This window comes from Marmota marmota, unplaced genomic scaffold (genome assembly GCF_001458135.2).
Source record: "Marmota marmota marmota unplaced genomic scaffold, marMar, whole genome shotgun sequence".
In the NCBI taxonomy this organism is placed as follows: Eukaryota; Metazoa; Chordata; class Mammalia; order Rodentia; family Sciuridae; genus Marmota; species Marmota marmota.
Genome location: NW_026000174.1, coordinates 63293723 through 63315658, shown reverse-complemented (window position 1 = coordinate 63315658; position 21936 = coordinate 63293723). Strand labels below are relative to the sequence as shown.

Genomic DNA, 21936 nt, shown 5'->3' with positions numbered 1-21936 from the left:
GACTGCAGTGACAAGCAGAATTTAGAAGACAGCCCTGCTTTCTTGCCACCACTCCTCAGTCTTATACCTCCAAGGGTTTGTATCATCCACCACGCTTGGCTTCTTATCAGATATAATATATACACATATATAGATCACCAAAAATGATATATATGATCATATATTATATGATACATAAGGATCACCAAAAAAATATTATATTATAGATACATACATATGTATCATATAAAATACATATAGATGCATATGTATTTATATATATATATATACATATATATATAGTGTATATATATATATACATATATATATTGTGTATATATATATACATATATATATGTTGTGTATATATATATACATATATATATATTGTGTGTATATATATATATATATATATATATATATATATATATGATTTTTCAGCTTTGGCAAGGTTCACGTTAACGTTTAGATTTCCTGATTTTATTCTTACAAATCTTGCCTTGGGACATTCTTCATTCCCATTCATTTATTCATCCAGTACTTGTTGAGCATCTGCTATTTTGCCAAGCAGACTCTGGGAAGTCACTGGGAATGAGACAGCTAAAGGTCCTTGACCCAGTGGAGAGGACATTCTACTGGAGAAGAGACTACGCCAGTGACTGAACAAGTTATATGTGCTCTGAAGACGTTATAACAGGACAAGGTGACAGAGAGGATGCTGAGAAGCCAGTTGCTCACTAAGATGATCAGGAGAGGTGCCTATTGAGAGCGATCATTTAATAAGGGTTGAAATTCAAATAAAGAGAAAAAGGCAGCCATGCAGAAATCTAGAGGAAGAGTCTTTCTGGCAGAGAGGAAGCAAAGGTGTAGTCAGAGGTAGGAAGGAACCCGGTTTGGGGAAGAATCCGAAAGGTCAGTAGGCTGGATTCCCTGAACTTGAAGCAGAGATGAAGTCAGAGGAGGTGTCAGATCCTGCTGGGTTTGTAGGTCAGGATGGGGACAGGTTCTTGCTCTCAGAAATAGGGAGGAGGGCTTTAAAGTAGGGGACTCACTGTGATTGAGTCTGAGCTCAGTGCCCTTTTCAATCTCGACTCACTTGTGGGTACTGTATGGAGTCTTTGGCTTCTGGAAGGTGTCCCCACTTCCTTCCTCAGAAGAGCATTTGCACAATCTGAATTGCACGACCAGAGCTTCCCCTGTCACCCAGGACCCAGGGGCAGAGGTTTACCCTGCCTTCTGTTGCCAGGAACCTGGTCATGGCTCACTCCTTTCCCCATCTCCTCCTGGGGCTCAGTCTCTGCGTCTCTGAAGTGGGTGGGTGGACCAAACGCTGCGGGATGGCCTGTCCAGGTCCATCAGTCCAGCCTTGGATTCTGATTGGAAGGGGATGCAGCAGAAGTGAAATCCTGTTGAGAAACGAAAGTGAAAGACAGAAAGTAGCCCTCCAGACTCTGGGGAGGCTAGCGGAGGTGGGGTGAGGGTCATAGGCAGAGGAGATTTTTAGAAAGCTGGGTGGGCAGGGGCCTTGTGACCCAAGCTTTCATTTCTCCTAAATACCATGTGACAAACGCAGCTAGCTGCCGAGAGAAAGGGGAAGGAGGGAAGCCCAGAATTTCTTAAGAAGCAGAGAGGGGGACAGAGGCTGAGCTGGAGGGAGAGTCAGAAGGGATTGGGAGAGGAGGGGAGGCAGTCTGGGGACAAGGGCGTGGAGGAGCCCACAGGGGCGGCTGGGCCGGTGGGAGGGTAGTGAGGCCCAGGTGTCACAGGGGGAGGGGACCACAGTTAAGAAAGACCAGCCAACCGGGGAGACCAGCAGGAAAGAGGGGGAGGGGCAGCGAGGTGGAGAGGAAGGGTTGAAAGGAAGGGGAGACAGGGTCAGGGTGCAGGAAGGAGAGGACAGGGCCCGGGGAGACCTCTGGGGAGGAGAGCAGAGCGCGGAGGAGCTGGGAGTGGGAAGGGGAGAAGGGAGGAGGAGGTGGAGGAGTGAACGGAGGGGTAGAGAGGAAGACAGGACCGGGGAAGTGGGGTTAGAGGGCTAGAAAGGAGGGCGAGGCCCGGGGCCCAGGCGGGCGCCCAGGATGCCCGGGCCGCGCGCCGCGGAGCAGTCCCGCAATCCTGGGGAGCGCCGGCCGCTGCTGGCGCGCGGCGCGCGGGGTCCCCGACGGTGGCGGCGGGCGGCGGCGACAGCGGTGCTGCTGGTGGCGATGCTGGAGCGCGCCGCTTTCTTCGGCGTCGCCGCCAACCTCGTGCTGTACCTCAACAGCGGGAACTTCAACTGGGCGGGCGAGCAGGCGTCGCTCGCCGCGCTCGTCTTCCTGGGCGCCTCCTACCTGCTGGCGCCCGTGGGAGGCTGGCTGGCGGACAGTGTACCTGGGCCGCCACCGCGTCGTCACCATCAGCCTGCTGCTCTACCTGGCCGCCTCGTGCCTGCTGCTCGCCACCTCCATCCCAGATGGCCGCAGCTCCTTCTGCGGAGAGATGCCCGAGTGGCCGCTGGGACCCTCCTGCCCCTCTTCTGACTGCCAGCACGCCCTGCCCAGCCCCTACTGCGCGCCCACCCTCTACGCCACACTGCTGCTGCTCGCCCTGGCTGCCAGCTCCGTGAGAAGCAGCCTCACCTCTTTCGGGGGCGACCAGGTGAGTGGCAGGAAGGCCCACCAACGGGAAGCCCAGGGGATTGAAGAAAAGCAACTCCGTGGGGGCTGAGATCGTAGCCAGGAGGCTAGTGTGACCTCAGACGCACCATTTCTCCTTTCTGGGCCAGCTTCCTTATTTGAAAGAAGAGGGGATGCTGGCCCTGGAAGATCTATGACAACAATAGGAGTGACCACAGTTGGCCTTCTTTGAGCCATGTCCCAGGCCCCAAGCTAAACACTTTCAATGTTTTAACCCTCTTTCAACCCTCTTAACTACCCAGGAGGTAGGTAGTATTATCATGCCCATTTTACAGATAAGGACTCTGAGACCTTAGGGTTTAATCAGCTTATGAAAGATGACATAAAGAGCAGTCAAGAAGCAGGACATGGGCAGCTGGACCTCAGGCCCCACTGTGAGCCCCATCTCTGTGTTCTAGGGATCTGGGCACTGGGGCAGGGACCAGCCAGGCTTTTCCTGTCAACAGTGCCAGAGACTGTCAGGCTGACTTGTTCAGATCCTGGCTCTGCCCCTCAGCAGCAGGGGACAGTTGGGCATGTATCTCAACCTCTGAGCCTTTCTTCATTCTTCCTTGGACAGAGTGTGGTGTGTAAAAGAAATTCGATAACTATTTGCTAAATGAGTAAGTGCTTTAAAACATGGCCATATTTTGGCAGCTCTGCTCTGTAGGACCTGAGACAATAATTTGAACTAATGTGGGGTATTATTAAAACAACATGTACAGTGTGAACGAACAGGGGCAGCACGCAGAGCCACAGAGACAGACTGCGAACAGCCACGTGAAAACACCAGGTGTCAGCCATAGGGGGGACCTGGAAACAGATTTCAACAGCAGTGTGATCAGGCCACTGGGCTAATTGTGCTCCCCACCCACCTTGACTCTAGTTTTTCAAGTATTCTTTAATTGCATTTACAAAGGGGACATTTTAAAAATGAATCATTTTATCCAGCTGGTATCCACAATCCAGCGCCCAGCACCGTGTCTGGTGTCCTTGCAAAGGAGTCACTTGTACAACCCATTTAGATTCCTTTGATGATGGGACACTTGGTGCCCTCTGGGTATCCCTGTCCCTCTCCCCCTTCTTCAGACTCAAAGCCCCAACACTTGTGAATAAGAACTTCCCATCTTCCCTAATTCTGCTCTTTTGTTGACATCCCACTACCCACCTACCCCCAGCTACCTTAACCCATTCCCTGGCCACTTGACCTCCAAAGACCTCAGACATCCAGTGCCCATCATCTCCTTTATCCTAGTGGCAGAATTGGTCCCCCAGGGGCCAGGCCACTGAATAGAGCCTCCCATGGCATCCACAGGGACAGTGGTTCCTGTGCATCCCCATACTTACTGAGCATGAACTTTGAGCAGAAGGAGGCTGGACTGGAAGGCTGGCATAGAACTAAGACCCGAACCCAAGACAGGGCAGAAACACTGGTGAGGAAGGATGGACATCACTGGATTACAAATGGTTCTGCCTCAATGTAGAGATGGATGGGCTGACAGGAGTGGGTGCAACGGAGCACTGAGGAGGCAGCTTCAGGATTCAGGGGAACAGTCAGTCAGGAGACCTGGGGTGGGAAGGGCTGGCACCATCTGGCAGACAGCTATACCCAGGAGTTGCATTTAACACACTTGCTGATTTCAGAAAGGGCCATCCATCATTCTCGACAAAGTGTCTGCTCCTTCTGGAAGAACTCATTTATATCCTGAATGGGCTGCCTGGTCTTCCTCTTAGAGTTACCATTGTCATATTCATTTATTTCCAATTAATAAATGGAAGTGGCTGCTCATAATGGGACTTACTCAGTTTTCCACTTGAAAGTCCAGAGCAAAGATTCTAATGAGTTAGCATGTCCCTCCCTCCCCATCACTAGGAAGTCCCCTTGGAATCTCCAGGGAAATGCAATTTTAAGCACATTTGTATGGATTATGATTCTGCATTTAGACAGGGTGCAAAATATTTATCTTTTCCCCACTGGAAGTACAGAAAGTATAGCTTGACACAATCTTCTTAGCTAGTAGAAATATGTGTCCCCTGGGTAGAAGGACAGTACAGGATTCTGAGACTAGGGTGGTGGTGTTTGAATGGGTGGGTGGTTTAACAAAGTGGAGAATCATTTATCCTGAGAAATGACCCCAGTCTTCACTGTTTTTGAGAAATGCAGTTGCTAGGCCATGTCCCAGACCCGCTGAATCAGAATCTGGCACCAGGTTCTAGCAGGTAGGACAGGACAGCCAGTGTCACTGATCCAAGCCAGCAGACCGGAAGCAGGCCTGTGCCTAACTGTTGCAGACTGATCTAAATCTGCATAGATTTGGATTTCCTGCCCACCCACCCTTGCTTGTGGGCCTGAAAAAAATTATTTTTACCGGGTCAGAACCTGCTCTTGGGGCCATGTCCAAAGACCCCCTCCACCTTCCCTGATTATACCAATCTTGTTTGATTGGGTATAAAACAGAGGCTAGTTGGGCACAGGGATGGGCCACAAAACAGTCTCTGCACCTCCAAAGTGATGAGGAAATTCTCATTTTTTTTGAACTATTCTTTTAGTATTATGCATACATCATATTTAATCGTGTGGAACACAACTGAGATCTTTATTGGCTTTTTTCTGATTATAAAAGTAACGCATAGCATAGGTTTCTCAGTCAAAGGCAAAGGGATAAATCAACCAGAAGTGAATGAAGTGACATCTGTTGGGTGTACTACTTAGTGACAATAAAAAAAGCAATGTGTGTCATGGGCATGTAAAAACAGCTGTGCCAAAATGTTCTGATCAAACAAGTGGCTCCCCAAAGAAAGATTTGCTCACTGTTTCAACAAATATTTAATTGAGCATGTGTATAGTGATCAGAGATTAGGAAGTGCCCACCCACTGACCCAGGAAGTGCCCTTGGGGGAGAGAGAGGCACAGGGACAGACGGTGCCCCTGGACCTCCCTGACCCCACTCTTACCCCTGGCTGGCTAGCAGGTGATGGATCTTGGCCGCGATGCCACCCGCCGCTTCTTCAACTGGCTTTATTGGAGCATCAACCTGGGGGCCGTGTTCTCGCTGCTGGTGGGGTCCTTCATCCAGCAGAACATCAGCTTCCTGGTGGGCTACAGCATCCCTGTGGGCTGTGTGGGCCTGGCCTTCTTCATCTTCCTCTTTGCCTCCCCTGTCTTTATCTCCAAGCCCCCCACGGGCAGCCAAGTGTCCTCCATGCTTAAGCTTGCCCTCCAGAACTGCTGCCCCTGGCTGTGGCACCGACATGCTGCCAGGTAAGAAGGGACGTCTGGGAAAGGAGGTCCCCTTCTGGGGAGGCGTGGCCTAACTGACAGACATTCTGGTTCAGGTTCAGCAAATGGCCTTTTATGATGACCTGCCCTGCAGGGGGCCAGAGCTACCCACCATGACTGAGGCTGGCAGTGAAGGTCAAGGTGGTGGTGGTGACAGTGGTATGATCGGTGACCTTCTGACTGGGGAACCTGTGAGGATGGTCATGGTCTTGACAGTGATGTTGGTGATGCAGGTGGGGACAAGGGTGTTGGTCCCTGCGGCGAAGACAGCATTGGCAACGCTGCCCGGTTATTAAGTCTAACTGTCTTAAATCAGCCAACCTCGCACCCGACCTCCCCATTGGCTGACATCCAAGGGAGGGAGGTTCTGCAGGGCTTTGCACATGCCCAGTGGCTTCCTTTTGCCCTCTCCTTCCTACCTTAATTGACTGCTTATGCTAAGCACATGGGTGTGCAGACCTCAGAGCCCGTTACAGCCCCTGTCAGTGAGAACGAGACGGAAAAGTCAAGAGCTTGTCCCCCGCAGCCTGTTGTACTGCTAGAGGTTCTGTGACTGTAGTCACCAGGTGCCAAGAGTCTGGTTGTTTGGTTATCTGTCGTTGCCTAACAAACCACCTCACAGCTCACTGGCCTAAACAACAACCTTTTCACCCCCTCTCATAATTCTGTGGGTGACCGAGCTCCACAGGGAAGTTTGACGTCACCAGGGTCACAGTCATTTGGGGACTTGAAAGGGCTCATCCAAGATGACTCATTTATGTGGCTGGCAGTTGATGATGACCGTGGGCTGGGAACTCAACTGGGACTGAGCTTCAGTTCCCCTTCATGTGTCCCCGTCTTGTGGTTTGAGCTCCTCAGAGCATGGGGTCCAGGTTGCAAGAGGGAGTATTCCAAGAATGAATGCTCCAGAGGGCAGGAAGTGGATGCTCTGGGGTCTTCCTAAGGCCCTGGAGGGTTTGGCTGTCCCAGAGCATCACTCTGCCTTGCTCTGTTGGTCAAAGTGTCACAGGCTGGCCTGGAATCAGTGGCAGGGGACAGAACCAGCTGTTGGAGGAGTGGCATTGCATTACTGGTGTGCGCTTCTACTTTTGGAGACAATCATACTGGTAGTGTCCCCTTGGGAATCTCAAAGGATGCTGTAAGACTTTGGGGCAAGAAGAAATCAGAAATTCTCAGGACAAAGAGGAAAGGGCAAAGGGTACAGGGTGTGGATCTATCCAGGCTTCTCATGCTCCCTCACTCCTGCTTCTCTACTCTCACCCTTGTCACGTAGGATGGGATATTAAGTCCCCCTTGAGCCCATTCTTGAGGATGGACCTGGGGGACGGTAACAGGGGAATTTGGGTGTCAAATCCATGACAGCCACTGAGTCTTGGGACTTCCCTGGTTCCCGTGACAAATCAATGCTGTGAGCCAGAAAGTCCCTTAAGAGTCTGCTTGCCACGCCTCTGGCCCCAAAGGGGCCACAGATGGAGAGTAACATGATTGGCCACCTTCGCTACTAAAGAGACAATAGTAATATTAACAGTGGTGGTGCCAACACTGAAAACAAGTGACAGTGACAGAAATGAAACCTGGGTGGAGAGATGGTTTCAGTGGCCGTGATGATGGTAAGGACACTGGTCTTGTGCTGGTGGTGAAGACGATGTCCACAGGGGAGTGGAGGGGCGAAGGGGTGACTGCTGAGGTGACGGCTGTGGTGAGTGGTGATTAGGTTGTTAGGGAATAGTGGAGGAGGTGAAAGCAGTGGCCGTGGTAATGAGAATGATGATGGCTGCCATTTTATCTTCTGTCCTTGTGGCCCACAGAGATGCTCAAGGTGCCCACCTGCTGCCTGACCACAGATATCCCCAGCCTGGTCCTTCTCATGAAGAGGACATTGCCAACTTTCAGGTGCTGATGAAGATCTTACCTGTAATGGTGACCCTGGTGCCCTACTGGATGGTGTACTTCCAGGTGGGCACCCCTGCCTTTTGATCTGGGGCCCTGACTCCCCAGGTCCTCATTGGTCATCTTAGAAGCCCAGGGCCTGCAGGAAGGGCCAGAGCAAAATGAGTTGCTGCTATGCACCAGCTGCTGTGGACCGGATATGGTACCATCCCAGTGATTAAAGCCCCACCCCAGGTGATTGCAGGAGGCCCAGCTCCTTGACTCGGATGCCCCACCCTTCTGGGCTCCAGTGCCCGACATGTGCCCTGGGCGGCTCAGACCAGCAGCTCTTTAGCTCTGTGCATTCAGATCTCCAACTGGGCGTGGGTGGCAGGGAGGGTGTGTTGGTTGCCAAGGCCCCACTGCAGGTTGGGGGTAGGCTCAGGAGTCAAGCACACCCACTGTGGTTCCTTACCTAGTTGCACCCTAGAATCTCCTGTAGAGCTTTTTAAAAAGCACAGATTCCCAAGCCCCACCCCAGACTACAGAATTGTGTATGGGGGGAGTACCTTGTTTAATAAGCTTCTCTGATGGTGTGGGGATCAGATTTGAAAGCTGCTGCCTCCCAACCATCATGCCGCTTCCAAGGGTGTGTGTGTGTGTGTGTGTGTGTGTGTGTGTGTGTATGGACAGCAGCCTAGCCAGCCCCTGATCCCCAGACCATAGGGTCGTTGCCCTCATAGCCTCTTCATTGGAACCCATAAGACAGGGTCATGCAAGTCCAGCCTGCTACTTAGGGGAGGCACAGAGAGTGTCCATGATGAGACCAGGGACACGGGGAGGGTGTCCATGGCTATTTTCGGTCATACCAGTTGTCCTATTGGTTAGTAATCAGCTGCTACCCTGAGCACCCTGAGCCCTCCCCTGCACCCGCCCTTCTTGGGGAGTCCCCTGGACCTCTTGGTTCGTAGCAGCTAGAGACAATGCCTGGTGTGGCAGGAGGCGGGGTGCTGGGCCTCTCCTGCAGCTATGTCCAGCGCCATTCTGGGGTTGGCAGTGCCTATGCAGTTCCTGTGCACGTCAACCTGCAGGACTCTGCTTGCCTTCAGTGCCAGAGGAGAGCCTACTGTGGGGTCATCCATGTCATTATCCTCCCCATTTCAACAAACATTTATCCAGCCCCACTCTGGGCTGCTCCCTGGAGACACAACTCTGAGCAGGACCAGTTGTTCCCTGGCTTGGGGATAAGGCTGCAAGTACTGGACTGGCCAGAGAACCTGGCTCTCAAGAAGGAAGGGACCGGGGTGACCTTCTCCCCGATGCTGGAGGAGCGGACAGCTGCTCATCGGCCCTGTGCTGCTGCAGAGGAATGGCCTCCCTGGGAGCACCTGGGAGCCCATGGGGCTGGAGCCAGGAGCTCCACACCAGCCTCCCCTCGGCCTCTCTTGACAGATGCAGTCCACCTACGTCCTGCAAGGCCTCCACCTCCACATCCCCAACATATTCCCAGCCAACCCTGCCAACAGCTCCCCGGCTCTGAGCAGCAGCGGTGGCGGCTACAGGGTGAGGCAAAGCGCGTGTTCAGTCCCCGGTTCAGGCAGCAGGAGAAGCACCTGGAGGGTGGGTGACCCTGTGCCACAGCCCAGGCATCCTGCTCCGGTCAGCTTCACTGCTCCATGCTGTGGCTGCCTGATCTAATCTGCCCCCTAGTTACACAGCTGAGGAGTTTGAGCTCTGGAGGGAGCAGGGGGCTGGTCCTGGGTTACTCAGAGACCTTTTGAAGCTGAGGTCTGAGAGTCCAGCCCGGAGTCCTTCAGTGCTGCTAGCCTGCCCTTCATGGCTGCCTCCTGCCCAGTTTCCAGAAGCCTGGCTCCTGCTGGCCAACGTGGTGGTGGTGCTGATCCTCGTCCCTCTGAAGGATCACTTGATTGACCCTTTCCTGCTGCGGCGGGGGCTGCTTCCCTCGGCTCTGCAGAAGATGGCTCTGGGGATGTTCTTTGGTTTCACCTCCGTCATTGTAGCAGGTATGTGGAGGGGCACGGGGCTGAGATCCAGCCTTTGTCTGTCTGAGGTGTGGGTGGAGGGGCTGCCCCACCATGCTAAAGCTGTGGCCCAGGCCACGTGCCCCCCAACACACCCACACACAGGTGTCAGCCGTGGCCTCCCAGGAGGTCAAGCTAAAAGAGACCCTGCTCATTGATCCGCCTCTCTCATTCTGACAGATGAGTAAACTCAGGCAGAGAGAAGAGCAACTGTTTCCCCAGTGGGATATAGGCTCCTCAAAGGCAGGGATGATGATGATGATGATGATGCTCCTCCTCCTCCCCCCTCCTCCTTTTCTTCCTCCCCCTCTTCTCCTCCTGCTCCCCCTCCCTCTCCTCCTCCTCCTCCTTTTTTCCACTTCTCTGAATAATGCACAGTGTGTGGTGGTGCATACCTGCAACCCCAGCGACTTAGGACGCTGAGGCAAAGGATCACAAGTTCAAGGAGACCAGCCTTGTCAACTTAGCAAGACTGTCTCAAAATCAAAATCAAAAGGGCTGTGGATATAGCTTATTGTGTACTGACAGTGCTCCTGTGTTCAATCCCCAGTGCTGCAAAAAATAAAAGGGTGGGGTGGAGAGGGGGTTGGAGTAGATTTTTCAAAGATGCACTCACTGCCTCTTGGCGACAAATCAGGACTTAGAAAAAAAAAAGAAATCCTCTTCCTTCTTCTATTTCAAAAGCATTTGAAGCCTCTGCGTGTGTGTGTGTATGTGTGTGTGTGTGTGTGTGTGTGTGTGTGTGTGTAAAACGCTAGGCTGGGACAGCACTTGCCTACCAGACATGTGAGATCCTGGGTTTGATCCCCAACACCACAAAAATCAACCAACCAATCAGTAAAATGTAAAAATAAACCTAAAGGGGCTCAGGTAAGGAAGGCTTCATGCTGTTTCTCAACCCGAAGCCTTTCACCTAGGGGTTCTGTGATCCTGAAGTTACATCACATCTCCAAGCTGCACCTTCTAAGCAGGGATAGGAATGCATTGAGACCTGGAGGGGGGCCAGGCTCTGCCTTCATAGTCGGGTGTGGTGAGGATTAGAGGCGATGGAGTCTGCGTAGCACCTATAACGTGACTGGATCCCAAGTTGAAGCTAAAGAAATTGAAGCTCAATAAACAGTATTATGTTGAAATATGAAAATCAAGCTAGATTCATTTTTGGCTATGTGCTTTAATGCTTTCTCTCCTATTCCATCCTCCTAATGATCCTGGGAATTTTACTCCTGCTTCTTGCACAAGGGAACTGAGTCTCAGAGAGGTTAAGTGACTTGTCCAAGGTCATATAGCAAGTCAGTGGCAGGGCCAGGATTGGAACCCATGTCCCCTAACTCCTTGTTCAGTGTTTGTTCCACTAGAGCACAGCTGTCCTCCAGGCAAGGAAGGGAAAGAGATTACACAAACTTAAAAGCCAGGTTAGAAACACTCCCATAATACTTAACATTGCAATCCAGAAGTCATGTGACACTGTGAAAAGTAGGCCAGCTTTGAAACCAGATATACTGGAGCTCAGATCCAACCCTGATTACTTATCAGCTGTGTGATTCCAGGCTGGTTGCTCAACCCAAGTTTCACTTTCTTCATTTGCAAGAATGCCATCCCAGGCTCTTGAAAAGCGAGAGTAATTGCTGCCAAGTACAAATCTAGCTCTGAGCTTCCCGTCAGCCAAGGCAAAACGAGGAGTCCGAACTCACATCTTCCTCATCCTCCAGGCCAGTCAACCAATCACTGGTTATGTAATAGCACCCATCACACACTGAAGCCTGCTGTGGGTGGGCTTGGGGTGGGCCTGGCTGGACTCTCCTTCTGCTCCCCCACCAGGAGTCCTTGAGATGGAGCGCTTACAGTACATCTCCCACAATGAGACGGTGTCCCAGCTGATTGGAAAGGACCTGTACTACGCAGCCCCACTGTCCATCTGGTGGCAGATCCCTCAGTACCTGCTCATTGGGATCAGTGAGATTTTTGCCAGCATCCCAGGTACCTGAGTCCCCTCTCCTGCCCTGCACCTGTGCTGGGCTCTGCCCTTTGATGCTTCCACGCCGGGGCCCTTGGGCATAGCCCCAGGACTTCCGAACTGAGGAAGGCAGTGGCTTGGAGCCAGCCACTGTGATAGGTCCTGGGAATTTGGAGGTGAAAAAGCACTTCCCACACCCACTTTCCACATGTCCCCCAGGGCCATGTCCCCCACCTTCTAGGTCTGCAGTTGTTATCCCCTCTGCCTTGGGCAGTCTCCCTTTTCCCTTTCAATTCTGAACCTCAATGTCAAAGCTCCTGAGCAGAAGGGTCTTCCCTGCCCACAGTACCCTGCCCTATTATGCGCGCATGTCTCTCTCACAAGCACTGGGCGGGGAGCTGGAGCCACAAGCCTGGGGTGGGCTCCTCTGCTAAGTGTGGGGTGGGACATAGAGATAAAGCCAACCCTGTGAGCTCACTCAGGCTGGGGTGGGGGACATTCATGAGAATCATAAACCCTGACTGTGCTGTAGTGTGGGGGAGGGGCGGGCAGCATGCAGCAGGTGGGAGAAAGGACCTCACAGGCAGAGGGAATGACGAAGGTAGGGAGTAGAGGGTGCAGATGGCGCTATCTTGGGGTGCCATCCCTAAAATAGGAGGGGCAGGACAGGTGCCAGAGCTCTTGGGGCAGTGTGTGCAGCGTCCAGGGCAGGGGGTCAGCAAGGAGGTGATCAGCCAGATGGTGATGAGCAGAGCAGATGGGAGGGTGGCCCCGGGGCTCCAGCACCATCACACCGCAGAGGCCGGTGGGAGGGGGCAGGTGGCCCAGCAGGTGCACCTGAGCTCCTCCTCAGCCCCTCCCTCTCCTCCCCACAGGCCTGGAGTTTGCCTACTCGGAGGCCCCGCGCTCCATGCAGGGCGCCATCATGGGCATCTTCTTCTGCCTGTCCGGGGTGGGCTCCCTGTTGGGCTCCAGCCTAGTGGCACTACTGTCCTTGCCAGGGGGCTGGATGTATTGCCCTGAGGACTTTGGTGAGTATGGAGGTCTCCCCGGCAGCGGGTGGACGGAGGGGCGGGAAGGAAGCGGCGACTGCTGTGGGCTTTGAGGCAGAATGGACCAGGGGGCTGGCGTTGGGGGAAATGGGCTGTAGCCCAAACATGACCAGTCCCCCACAACGTGGCCTTACTGTGGGCCTCGGTTTCTCCAGCTGTTCAGAAGGAAGCATTGAACTCAGTGGCCCTGCGAGGCTCCTCTGGGCTTCTGGAACTCTCTCGTTCCGGCCAGTTACTTTTCTCAGAGGGAAATTAGAGACTCCCTAGGGGACACTGAGAGAGCCAGACCTGGAGGGCTCTCTACCAGGGTCCCTGGATCGCACCCACTGCCCGCTTTACCTTAGCTGCCAGCCGGGGGGCGGGGACATGGCAGGGAGCAGATGCAAGACAAGGAGCCCTTCCTGACAAATGCCAACCCCTCCTTCCCTCAGGGAACATCAACAACTGCCAGATGGATCGCTACTTCTTCCTGCTGGCTGGCATTCAGGCTGTCACGGCCACCCTGTTCATCTGGATCGCTCGTCGCTACGAGAGAGCACGACAGGGCCTATCCGTCCAGAACTGTTCTAGCAGGGACAGGGGCTGAGCACGGCCCACCAAGCCCACACTTCTCCCCAAGGACAGACGGCGGTACAGCAGTCCCCGCGTGGCGGTTTCCTTCTCAGTTTATTCTGTACCCAACATTAGAATGAAATGGTTCCCATAAATAAGGGGCATAAGCCCTTCCTCACAACCATGGTCCATGACAAGGGGCAGGGACAAGGGTGGGAGTCCTCGCAGGGGACCAGGCAGGGGACTTGGATCAACAAGCACCAGAGAAGGAGCAGGAGGGACAGGCAAGCGACTTGGTTGGACCCCCACCCACCCCTGCTGCCTGAGCTGGTGGCTGATGACGCTGGGCCTGGCAGGACAGAGAAGGGTCAGGAGCTGCCCCGGATTCTCTCCATGTAGTTACGAAGCTCCTCGGGGTCCTTGAGCCCCATGTCCTCACACACCCAGCGGATGTCCTCCTCGCCTGCCACCAGGATGGACTGCACAGCTGGGGCCCCTATAGGCTCCTCAGGCAGCGGGGCAGGGGGCACTGGCGCAAACGTCACAAACTCTACTCGCTTCCGCCGTCCCCCAGCTTCCTTGCGGGTCAGGGTGCTTGAGGAGCTGGTGGTGCCCCCCGGAGGGCCAGGGGTCAGGGTCGGGGCCTCCCCTCCGGCCCCACTTTCACAGGGGCAGCCCCCCTCCCCCTTGGGTGGGCCAGGGGACCGCAGGTCCAGCTGGCGGCTCAGTTCCTCCTGGTCAGTGCCCAGCCAGACCCAGTTGTGAGGCTGGGGGGAGGCGGGATCAGTGGCACTGTCTGGGGGCTCTTTGCGCTGGTATCGCAGCACGAAGACCACGCCATTGACTAGGAAGATGAGGATGGCCAGACAGAAGATTCCCAGCAGGGCGTACATGCCCAGCTCTAGGTCGGTGACCCGCTGAGGGGCAGGGACCATCTCTTCCTCCTCCTCCTCCTCCTCCCTAGCCTTGGTGTCCTCCTTTCCAGCCTCTTCCTCCACCCGCTCAAACTTGCCCCTCACAACGACGCTGCCCCCGCCACTGCCTGCTGCCTGCCGTTCACCCCCCATGCTGGCCTCTGTGGCAGGTGGGCTTCGGGCAGNAGGGGCTGGTGTGGGCGCAGGGGGCAGCCCCAGCCAGGCAGTGCCAGAGGCCAGGGGCACACGGTGGCGGCCGCGGCGGCAGGGCTCCGGTGGATGCAGAGCCACATGCAGGGGTAGCCCCTCTGCACTTGCCCCACTCACCACCACCCCGAGCTGGGCACTCTGCTCCTCGGCTGGCACAACTGCACCAGGCTCCTCAGTTGAGACGGACAGGCCCAGGTCATGGCGGTCATAGAGCTCAGCGGGGGCCAATGTGTGGTCAGAAAAGGACAGCCATAGGGAGAGGGCCACCTCCTGTAGGGCACACAGACACAGGCAGAGACACGCGAGGGCAGGCACGCATGCACACAGAGACCACTCCCACAGAGACAGGCCACACGGAGAGATCAGAGAGAACAGAGACACAGGCAGATAGACAAAACACAGGGAGAGAGGGGACGTGTGTCAATCACCTGTCGGCCACTCAGCCCCAGAGTCTCTGTCCTTGGGAGGGTCCTCAGAGCCATCTAATCAACCTCCCACTGCTACACTCCAGCCAGCCACAGCTTGATCGCTTCCAGCTGCAGAGAGCTCAGTACCTCATGGGGAAGTCAGTCCTTGTTCTGAAATCCCTAAGGTAAGGGGGTCGAGGTACCAGGGCTCTCTCCCTCCCATCCTCCTCGGCCATGAGTCCCTGCCTGTAGGTTTTCACCTCATCCCCCTGACTCCCAGCCATCACCTGCTTTGGGGCAGGAAGTGCTGACTGTGCCCAGCATGTGGCAGTGACCTCTCCAGGGTGGGCAGTGCCACGGCTCAGGGCCAGGGAGATGCCCATCACTGGCTGCACCTGCAGCTCCAGCACCGAGACCTTGTCCTCCGTCACAGCCAGTGCCTGCTCCCCCAGGATCGAGTCAGACAGCGGGGATCGCACCTGTGGGTGGGAAGGAGCTGGAGAAGGGGGGCTCCTACACAGCCCCCAGCCAAAGGGATCTGATTTCCGCTTCCAGAATCCTCAGATTGCTCTGCTCAGCACCCCAACTTCTAGGCCGTATAAGTATCCAGACCCCAATCCCACACCGAGGGGACAGTGGAGACCTGGCCCCCAAGGTTCTTATACCTAAAGAACTTCCATGGCATGGTCACCCCATTCTCACTCCATCCCACTGCGCTCTTGCATCGACTGCCCACCAGCTCTCCCCAGGCACAGCCGGGCGCCTCCCACACTCTTCACACCTGCTGTGTGCCTCGTGTGAACACCCACACCTTTCTGAGGGGGTCCGCTCTGCAGCATCCCTTGCCTGCTCACCTCGATGGAGGTGACACCGGGCTCCCGGCCCACTAGGATGCGGCCGCCCTCCAGCGAGGCTACACGCGGGTCCTGCACGCGGGCGTGTGGCGCCACGAGGTGAGTCACGTCCAGCAGCCAGTCGGGGCCGAGCAGGTGAGTAAGGCGGCGGCCACCGTCCAGCGGATGGGCAACGAAAGGCACCAGGAAGCGCACGCCTGCGCGCTGGTACTGCAGGCGGCAGCCGCGAGCTCGCCGCTCGGCCTCCTCCGCCACTGCAGTCTCCGACTCAGGCGCCCTGGGGGCGGGGCGTCAGGGTGGACCCCGCCCCAGTGGTGGGCGAGGCCCCGCCCACCGAAGACCCGCCTCCCTGCCTCCCAAGCTCCCAGCTCCTGACACCTAACCCAGAGCAGGCCTCTGAGCATAAAGAGGGTGTGGATGATGCCCAAGGCCCTGAGTTCGGTCCCCAGCAGAAAAAAAAAAAAAAAAAAGAAAAAAAGGCTCCGATGGAGGCTAATATGCGTGTGGAACTCAGGGGCGTTCACTCTGCAAGACCTGGGAGCTAGGTTCCAGAGGGTTCTGGTGACACCTCCTCCACAGGCTATTCCATATTAGCCATCTTAGGCTTCCAGGATACAGCAATGAACCCCGGGGGCAGAGTGTGGAAGGAGTGGCGAATCAGTATGTCCGAGAGCAGATTAGGAAGTGATGGGCGCTACAGGGGGAAGCGAGGCAGCGAGGAGTGTGGAGGGTGGTCTGATTTCAAATAAAGTGGTCAGAGGTCCAGTCTAGGGCAGGATGGGCGGAAGGAGATGCTAGCAATGAGCAGTATTTCGGAACCCAGCTTAGGTCCCTGCACACTCAGTCTCAGCAGGATTTCACCAAGGCCAGTCGGCTTCTGCAGGCCCACACTCACCCTTCGGTCGGGCCAGGGACTCGCCAGCCGCGGATCTGCTCTAGGGTGGTGTCAGTCAGCTCAATGCGCAGGGGCAGCAAGGGGGCCCACACTGTCAGCCGCAGGGAGGCCCGCAGCCGACGCCACCAGAAGTCCACGCGCACGCCCCTGGCACCCCGGCTCTCTTTGCCAGCCACCAAGACAGCATCACAGGCCTCAGATACCTGGGGAAGGGCAGAGGCAGGAAGGTAGGCTAAGAAGAATAAATAACAAGTGTGGGCCAGACAGCGCATCCCTGACCCCAGACCATGAAAACGAAAGGCAATTCTGTATTTCACCCAAATGCATGTTCCTATGGGCTTGTTGGTTGAGCCACTGTGCTTAGTTTATGAAGATTTTGCTCTGCATCCAAGATCCATTCCTCTTGAGAGGAACTGGGCCATTCCTTGAGCTCTCTGGGGGCTCAACTGGAGAAATTGGCTATTTGGATACAACAGAGACCTGCTCCTGGCAGAGAGGGGTTTGAATTCACAGCTTTGGCCCTTGATTAGTGCTGGCCTCTGACCTTGATGCTGGAGCTACCAGGCAACCAGCTTCAGTTAGGTGGGCAGAGGTGGAAGGGTGAAGCAGTCCCACCCAAGAGAGGTTAAGAGATCTGCCTATGATCACACAGACAGTTGATAACAAAAAATGGGTCTAAAACGAAAACTTCCTGATCCCAAAGGACATGTTCTCAGCTCTATCAGTGCAGCCCGTTACTAGTGTCTTGATGGACATAAAAGTGACTAAGGTTGAGGTCACATAGCTCCCACTTCACTCTAGAGAAAGGTGATTGGGAGAAAAATCTTGAAGCTGTGGTTCCACGCATGAGGTTTCTGGAAGAGCTGTTCTCTTGGGGTCCCAGTGGGGAAAGAGGTAAGTAATGTGTGCATGTTGGTGCCCGCAAAAATGTATACTCAAACAGGTGGGCACCTGCCACTCACCTGCAGGACCTGTGTGTTGGCCGACTCACAGCCGATGTGCTCTGTCACCTCCACCAGGGCTCCTCCGCTATCCACAGTGACTAGGCGCACAGGGACACGTTGGGGCGCTCCAGTCAGTGGTGCCGTATTCACCAGCTCCTCAGTCTGGGGATGCAGAAATTGCTCAGCCCCAGGCCCCTCAGTTTCCAGGGCTCCCAGGATTGGCTCCTAGCTTTGCTGGGTACAGACAGAGGCCACCTTACCTTGGCCAGTGGGACGAGGGCTCTTATGTCCCGCTCTGACACCAGGATTTCCCAAACCATTTTGTCCTTCTCAGCTTCAGGGGCCTGGCCTGGGTACTCCAGCTGCCATGTGACGGGGCGAGTGACCGCCACACCTCCACCAGTGCCGTTCTCCACCATAAAGTCCACCCACAGGAATTCGGACAGTTCAAGGGGGCTACTAGCCAGAAGAGAGGAACAGAGTGCTTGCTAGCTGCCAGGCACTTCCTGTACTCATGAGGCGGGCACGATGAGTATCCCTCTTTGACAGATGAGGAAACTGAGGTGGAGAAGTTATGTAACTCACCTAAGATCACATAGCAAAAAGTGGTGGGGCTGGGATCAAAGCCAAGCATCCTTGCTCCAGAGCCCGAGTTCTTGTCCACTCTAGGCCTCTCAGGATCCATACAGCTGTTTAACCAGCTCCCAGAATGCCTGCTGCCTCCCCTGCCTTCCTGTCCCCTCCACTTGGACCTCAGCTTCCCATAGCCATTGGGGGTGGTATAAAGTACCCGATGAGTTCCACCAAGGAGGGACTGCACTTCCAAGTCCCAGGACCAGACAGTAAACACTAAATCCTTTGCATCATAACCCTCACGGCCCTTCTGAATCAAACACCCGTGTGCCAGGAGCTGTCCTGGGTGCTTGCTATGTTATGCCGTCTTTTATTTTCACAAAACCTAAGCGATGATTATTACCCTTATTTTACAAGCAAAGAAACAGAGGCTAGGATCGGAGGATGTGAACTGGCTTATCCAAGGTTATTTTCCCAAAAGGTGTCAGAAGCAGGATTCCAACAGGGGCTACAAAGCCCATGGCCTTGACCCAGCTAGGGTCAGGGCATGGATAAGATGTTAAGAATTCCATCTAGGCTTTTCTTGGGAATGTTAATGGCCCAGAGAAAGGGGCCCATGTGGTGAGGTTGGAGGGTGGATAGTGGCTGAGAAGGCTGACCCTGGATGGCAGGATAGGTTGGCACTACTGGAATAAGACTCGCAGAGAGCAGTTAGACCTGGCCTGTGGCTGGGTCTGCATGAATCCTGCCAAATGCATGAATGAACGACACTACACTGCTGCTTGTGCTGCGTCCTTATCACTTTGTTCTTGTGCCTGCTCACGTGAGGGTACGGAGGGGGCATGCAGCCCTCCTCCCTTGGGTTCCCAAGTCTGCCCACTAGCACTCTACGGCTAGCTCTCCCTCTCTGCCCCTGGGGGAGGGGAACTGCCCACCTGAAGTCTGGTCCTGTGGTCCCAGTGCGGTGACAGGTGATCAGCGTGGTGTGGTGCTTAGAGCCCTTGAAGCGGTCCAGCTTGGCAGTCCAGAGGGTGGGCTGGGCTGGGCGGGCAGCTGTCACATGTAGCCCCTTCTTCACCTTGATCCTGGTGAGAGGTTAGAGGTCTGGTTTGTCAATGTGAGGGCTGAACTGACAACTGGATACAGCGGGGAAGACAAGAAGCTAAGGACATCAGCCTCCTGCCTGGTCTCCTGGCTCCAGACTTCATCTTCTCTTGGCCATCCTTCCCAGAGGACTTCCGCTGAACGTGGGAAACCAGAACATTCTCCCCACTCTGAGATCACTTATGACTGCCATTGCCTATGGGCTCAATCTCAGCCTGGCATTCGAGCCCCTCCGGGCTCTGGTCCAGCCTCCCTGGGGCTGTGACATTCCCCCTTCACTCTCTGCTTTAGTTACCCCCAAACTTCTTCACCCCCAGGTACACAGTGCATATGAATGACTGCAGGCCTTGGCTCAGGCCGTACTTCAGCCTGCACCACCCCTTCTGGCCTCATCTGCTCCGTCTTTAAAGCCTCCGGCAATTCAAATACCATTTCGTTTGGAAAGCTCTTCCAGTGGTGGATGAATTTCCCTTACTCCACCCACAACACTTCATCCTCCATCCGTGCATGAATGACACACCTGGTGCCTTCCCATCTAGTTCACACCCATCCAGCTCCCTTCCCTACCGCTGGGGCTCCTTTGGGCCAAATGGGGGCTGGGCCTTGTACCTCTTTGTACCTCCAGAGTGGAGACACAGGACTGGGCATAGTGTAATTGTTGGAGAAAGATCTGTTCAGTGAGTTGTGAGTGAGCACAGAAGGGTGTGAGTGAGCACAGAAGGGTGTGAGAGACAGGGGGGCAGATGCATGGGGAGTTGGCAAGTCACACTCCAAGTCCATGTCAGCTGCATTGGGGTGTGTGTGTGGGGGGGGCTTCACTGGGGGAATCTCCCTGCAGAAAAGGACATAAGAATGGAAACTTCTATAAGAAAGGGCAGGCTCTGTCCAAAGGCCAGGGCCCTGAGCAAGCCTGGCCGGCAGGGAGGCCCTACAGATGAACAGAACTGGGCAGATACTCCCAGGGCAGCATCAGAGCCACAGAGCAGCCCTAGGTGTGCTTCCAGGTCCAAAGCCTTTCCTGTCTTCCCTCCATGAACCCTGGAGCTGCCCCAGAACACAGGCAACGCTGGCCTCACTGGACCAGGGGGTCTCAGGGAGGTGCCAGGGAATGGAGATGCTTCCTACTTCTAATTCCAAAATTAGGGTTGTGCCCATCACAGGAGACTGTAGCTCTTTGCCTGAAGAGGATTTGGGGGTCCCATGTCTTGCAGAGGCCAAGGTTTCCATCAAAGGCTCCAAGAACGGTAGGTAGCCACTCAGTGTTCCCGAAGAGGTTCCCACCCACCACCATCCCCAGGGGCCCCCTGCTCACCGCAGAGTCAGGAGGCTGGCTGTGAAGTTGTGCCGAAGCAGGAGGGTGGCACTGAAGAGCTGGCCGGTCCGCACTGGCACATCAGGCACCCTCAGAGTCACTGCCTCATCCAGAGGCACCTCCTGGTACTGTGGAGGGTCCGCGGGGCGCAGCTCCACATCACCCACTGGGAGGGCCTGCTCCCCAGGGTCCTCCTCCCCGCCGGGGCCACAGCCCCCAGGGCCCTCAGCTGCAGGCTCCAGCGTGTAGGCCAGCTGTGCCCGGGTGGTGGAGCCCTGGGAGAACCAGTGAGAGGGGAACTCCAGCTCCACCACGCAGGCGCCCAGCAATGGCTGCGAAGGCAAAGTAGCTATGGTTGGCCCAGGGCAGGGTGGAGGGAAGAATCCTATCACCCGCAGCAGGAAAAAAACAGAACTGGAGGATAACATGTAAGGCAGGGCCAGGGACACATCCCAGGTGACAGCAAACTAGGAACCTGCTGGAGCTGGACACCAGGTCTACGTCTCAGAACACACCCACGTGCAGGTCAGACTTCTCTGCTTTTGGGAACAGTCTCATTCCAAAGTGAGCCAATCCCAGTGCCCTAGGACCACCCACCGCGACCACCCTCACTAGAGACAACTCAGGTCTCTTCTCAGAATCCGAAAGCCTGAGAAGGACCTCTCTCCACTGGGTTCCTGCTCCAGGCTCCAAAATAGCAGAAATAAAAATCACAAAAACAATAATGCAAACACATGCTGAGGGTTTCAGTGTAGCGCCTTATGAAATCGCCACAAGTGACTCCTACATTGTCTCCTTTATTCCTTGCTCCATCTCCATAGGAAGTGGGAATTGTTACCTCATTTTACAGATGCAGAAACTAAGTCTCAGAGAGATTAAGAGACTTGCTCAAAATCACACACATGACCTGAACTCCTTAAGGAGCCCCAAATAACCCCTTCACAGGACTGAGAGCTAGTAGAAAAGGAATGGAGTCAGGTGGCCCACGACCTGCCCAGATGTGCTCAGCCTTTTCCGTTCCACCCTGGGGGCCACCTGCAGGCTGGCACAGCAAGCAGCAGGGCCAGCCTACTCACCTGGAAGCGGCATGCCCGGTGGGCAGTGCCCGCAGGGTGAGTGGCATGCAGCCTGGCACAGGGCAGGCTGCTGGGCCCTGGTGGCCAATCTTGTCCCTTTAGGTGGAAGAGGACGCGCGCATGGGGCTCTGCTGGAGTCACAGCCATTTCCACTGATACAGCCCGTACGTCCCACGGGACTGGCCGATGGTAGGGCTCAGTGACCCGAGGAGGGACTACCTGGAGGAAGAATGGGAAGGTTCAACAAAGCAGGAGGCGGAGGTGG

The 21936-nt window shown here is 55.0% G+C and overlaps 2 protein-coding genes and 1 long non-coding RNA gene across 4 annotated transcripts in view; 2 read left to right on the top strand and 1 right to left on the bottom strand.

Annotated features, from left to right (window-relative positions):
* The first annotated feature begins 1405 nt into the window (after positions 1 to 1405).
* Slc15a3 (solute carrier family 15 member 3) lies at positions 1406 to 13563 on the top strand. The gene is given in 9 exon segments (XM_015478028.2): positions 1406 to 2342; positions 2344 to 2616; positions 5606 to 5895; positions 7722 to 7869; positions 9235 to 9345; positions 9638 to 9806; positions 11643 to 11801; positions 12654 to 12809; positions 13262 to 13563. Coding segments are annotated over 9 exon segments (1746 nt in total). The 5' UTR covers positions 1406 to 2057; the 3' UTR covers positions 13417 to 13563.
* Tmem132a (transmembrane protein 132A) overlaps positions 13478 to 21936 on the bottom strand; it is an 11485-nt gene continuing 3026 nt past the window's right edge. The window contains exons 3-11 of one of the 2 annotated variants that reach the window (XM_015478026.2): positions 21672 to 21890; positions 20596 to 20927; positions 19115 to 19264; positions 17867 to 18065; positions 17625 to 17768; positions 16663 to 16865; positions 15768 to 16044; positions 15201 to 15392; positions 13478 to 14776 (exon numbers count right to left, since the gene is read on the bottom strand). In XM_015478026.2, coding sequence (XP_015333512.1) covers positions 13751 to 14776; positions 15201 to 15392; positions 15768 to 16044; positions 16663 to 16865; positions 17625 to 17768; positions 17867 to 18065; positions 19115 to 19264; positions 20596 to 20927; positions 21672 to 21890 — 2742 coding nt within the window. In that variant the 3' untranslated portion in view covers positions 13478 to 13750. The remainder of the gene's footprint in view (positions 14777 to 15200; positions 15393 to 15767; positions 16045 to 16662; positions 16866 to 17624; positions 17769 to 17866; positions 18066 to 19114; positions 19265 to 20595; positions 20928 to 21671; positions 21891 to 21936) is intronic. The other variant, XM_015478027.2, reaches the window with a different exon arrangement.
* LOC125612126 overlaps positions 21770 to 21936 on the top strand; it is a 20187-nt gene continuing 20020 nt past the window's right edge. Inside the window, exon 1 of the long non-coding RNA XR_007342448.1 lies at positions 21770 to 21909. This is a non-coding gene — a long non-coding RNA (uncharacterized LOC125612126). The remainder of the gene's footprint in view (positions 21910 to 21936) is intronic.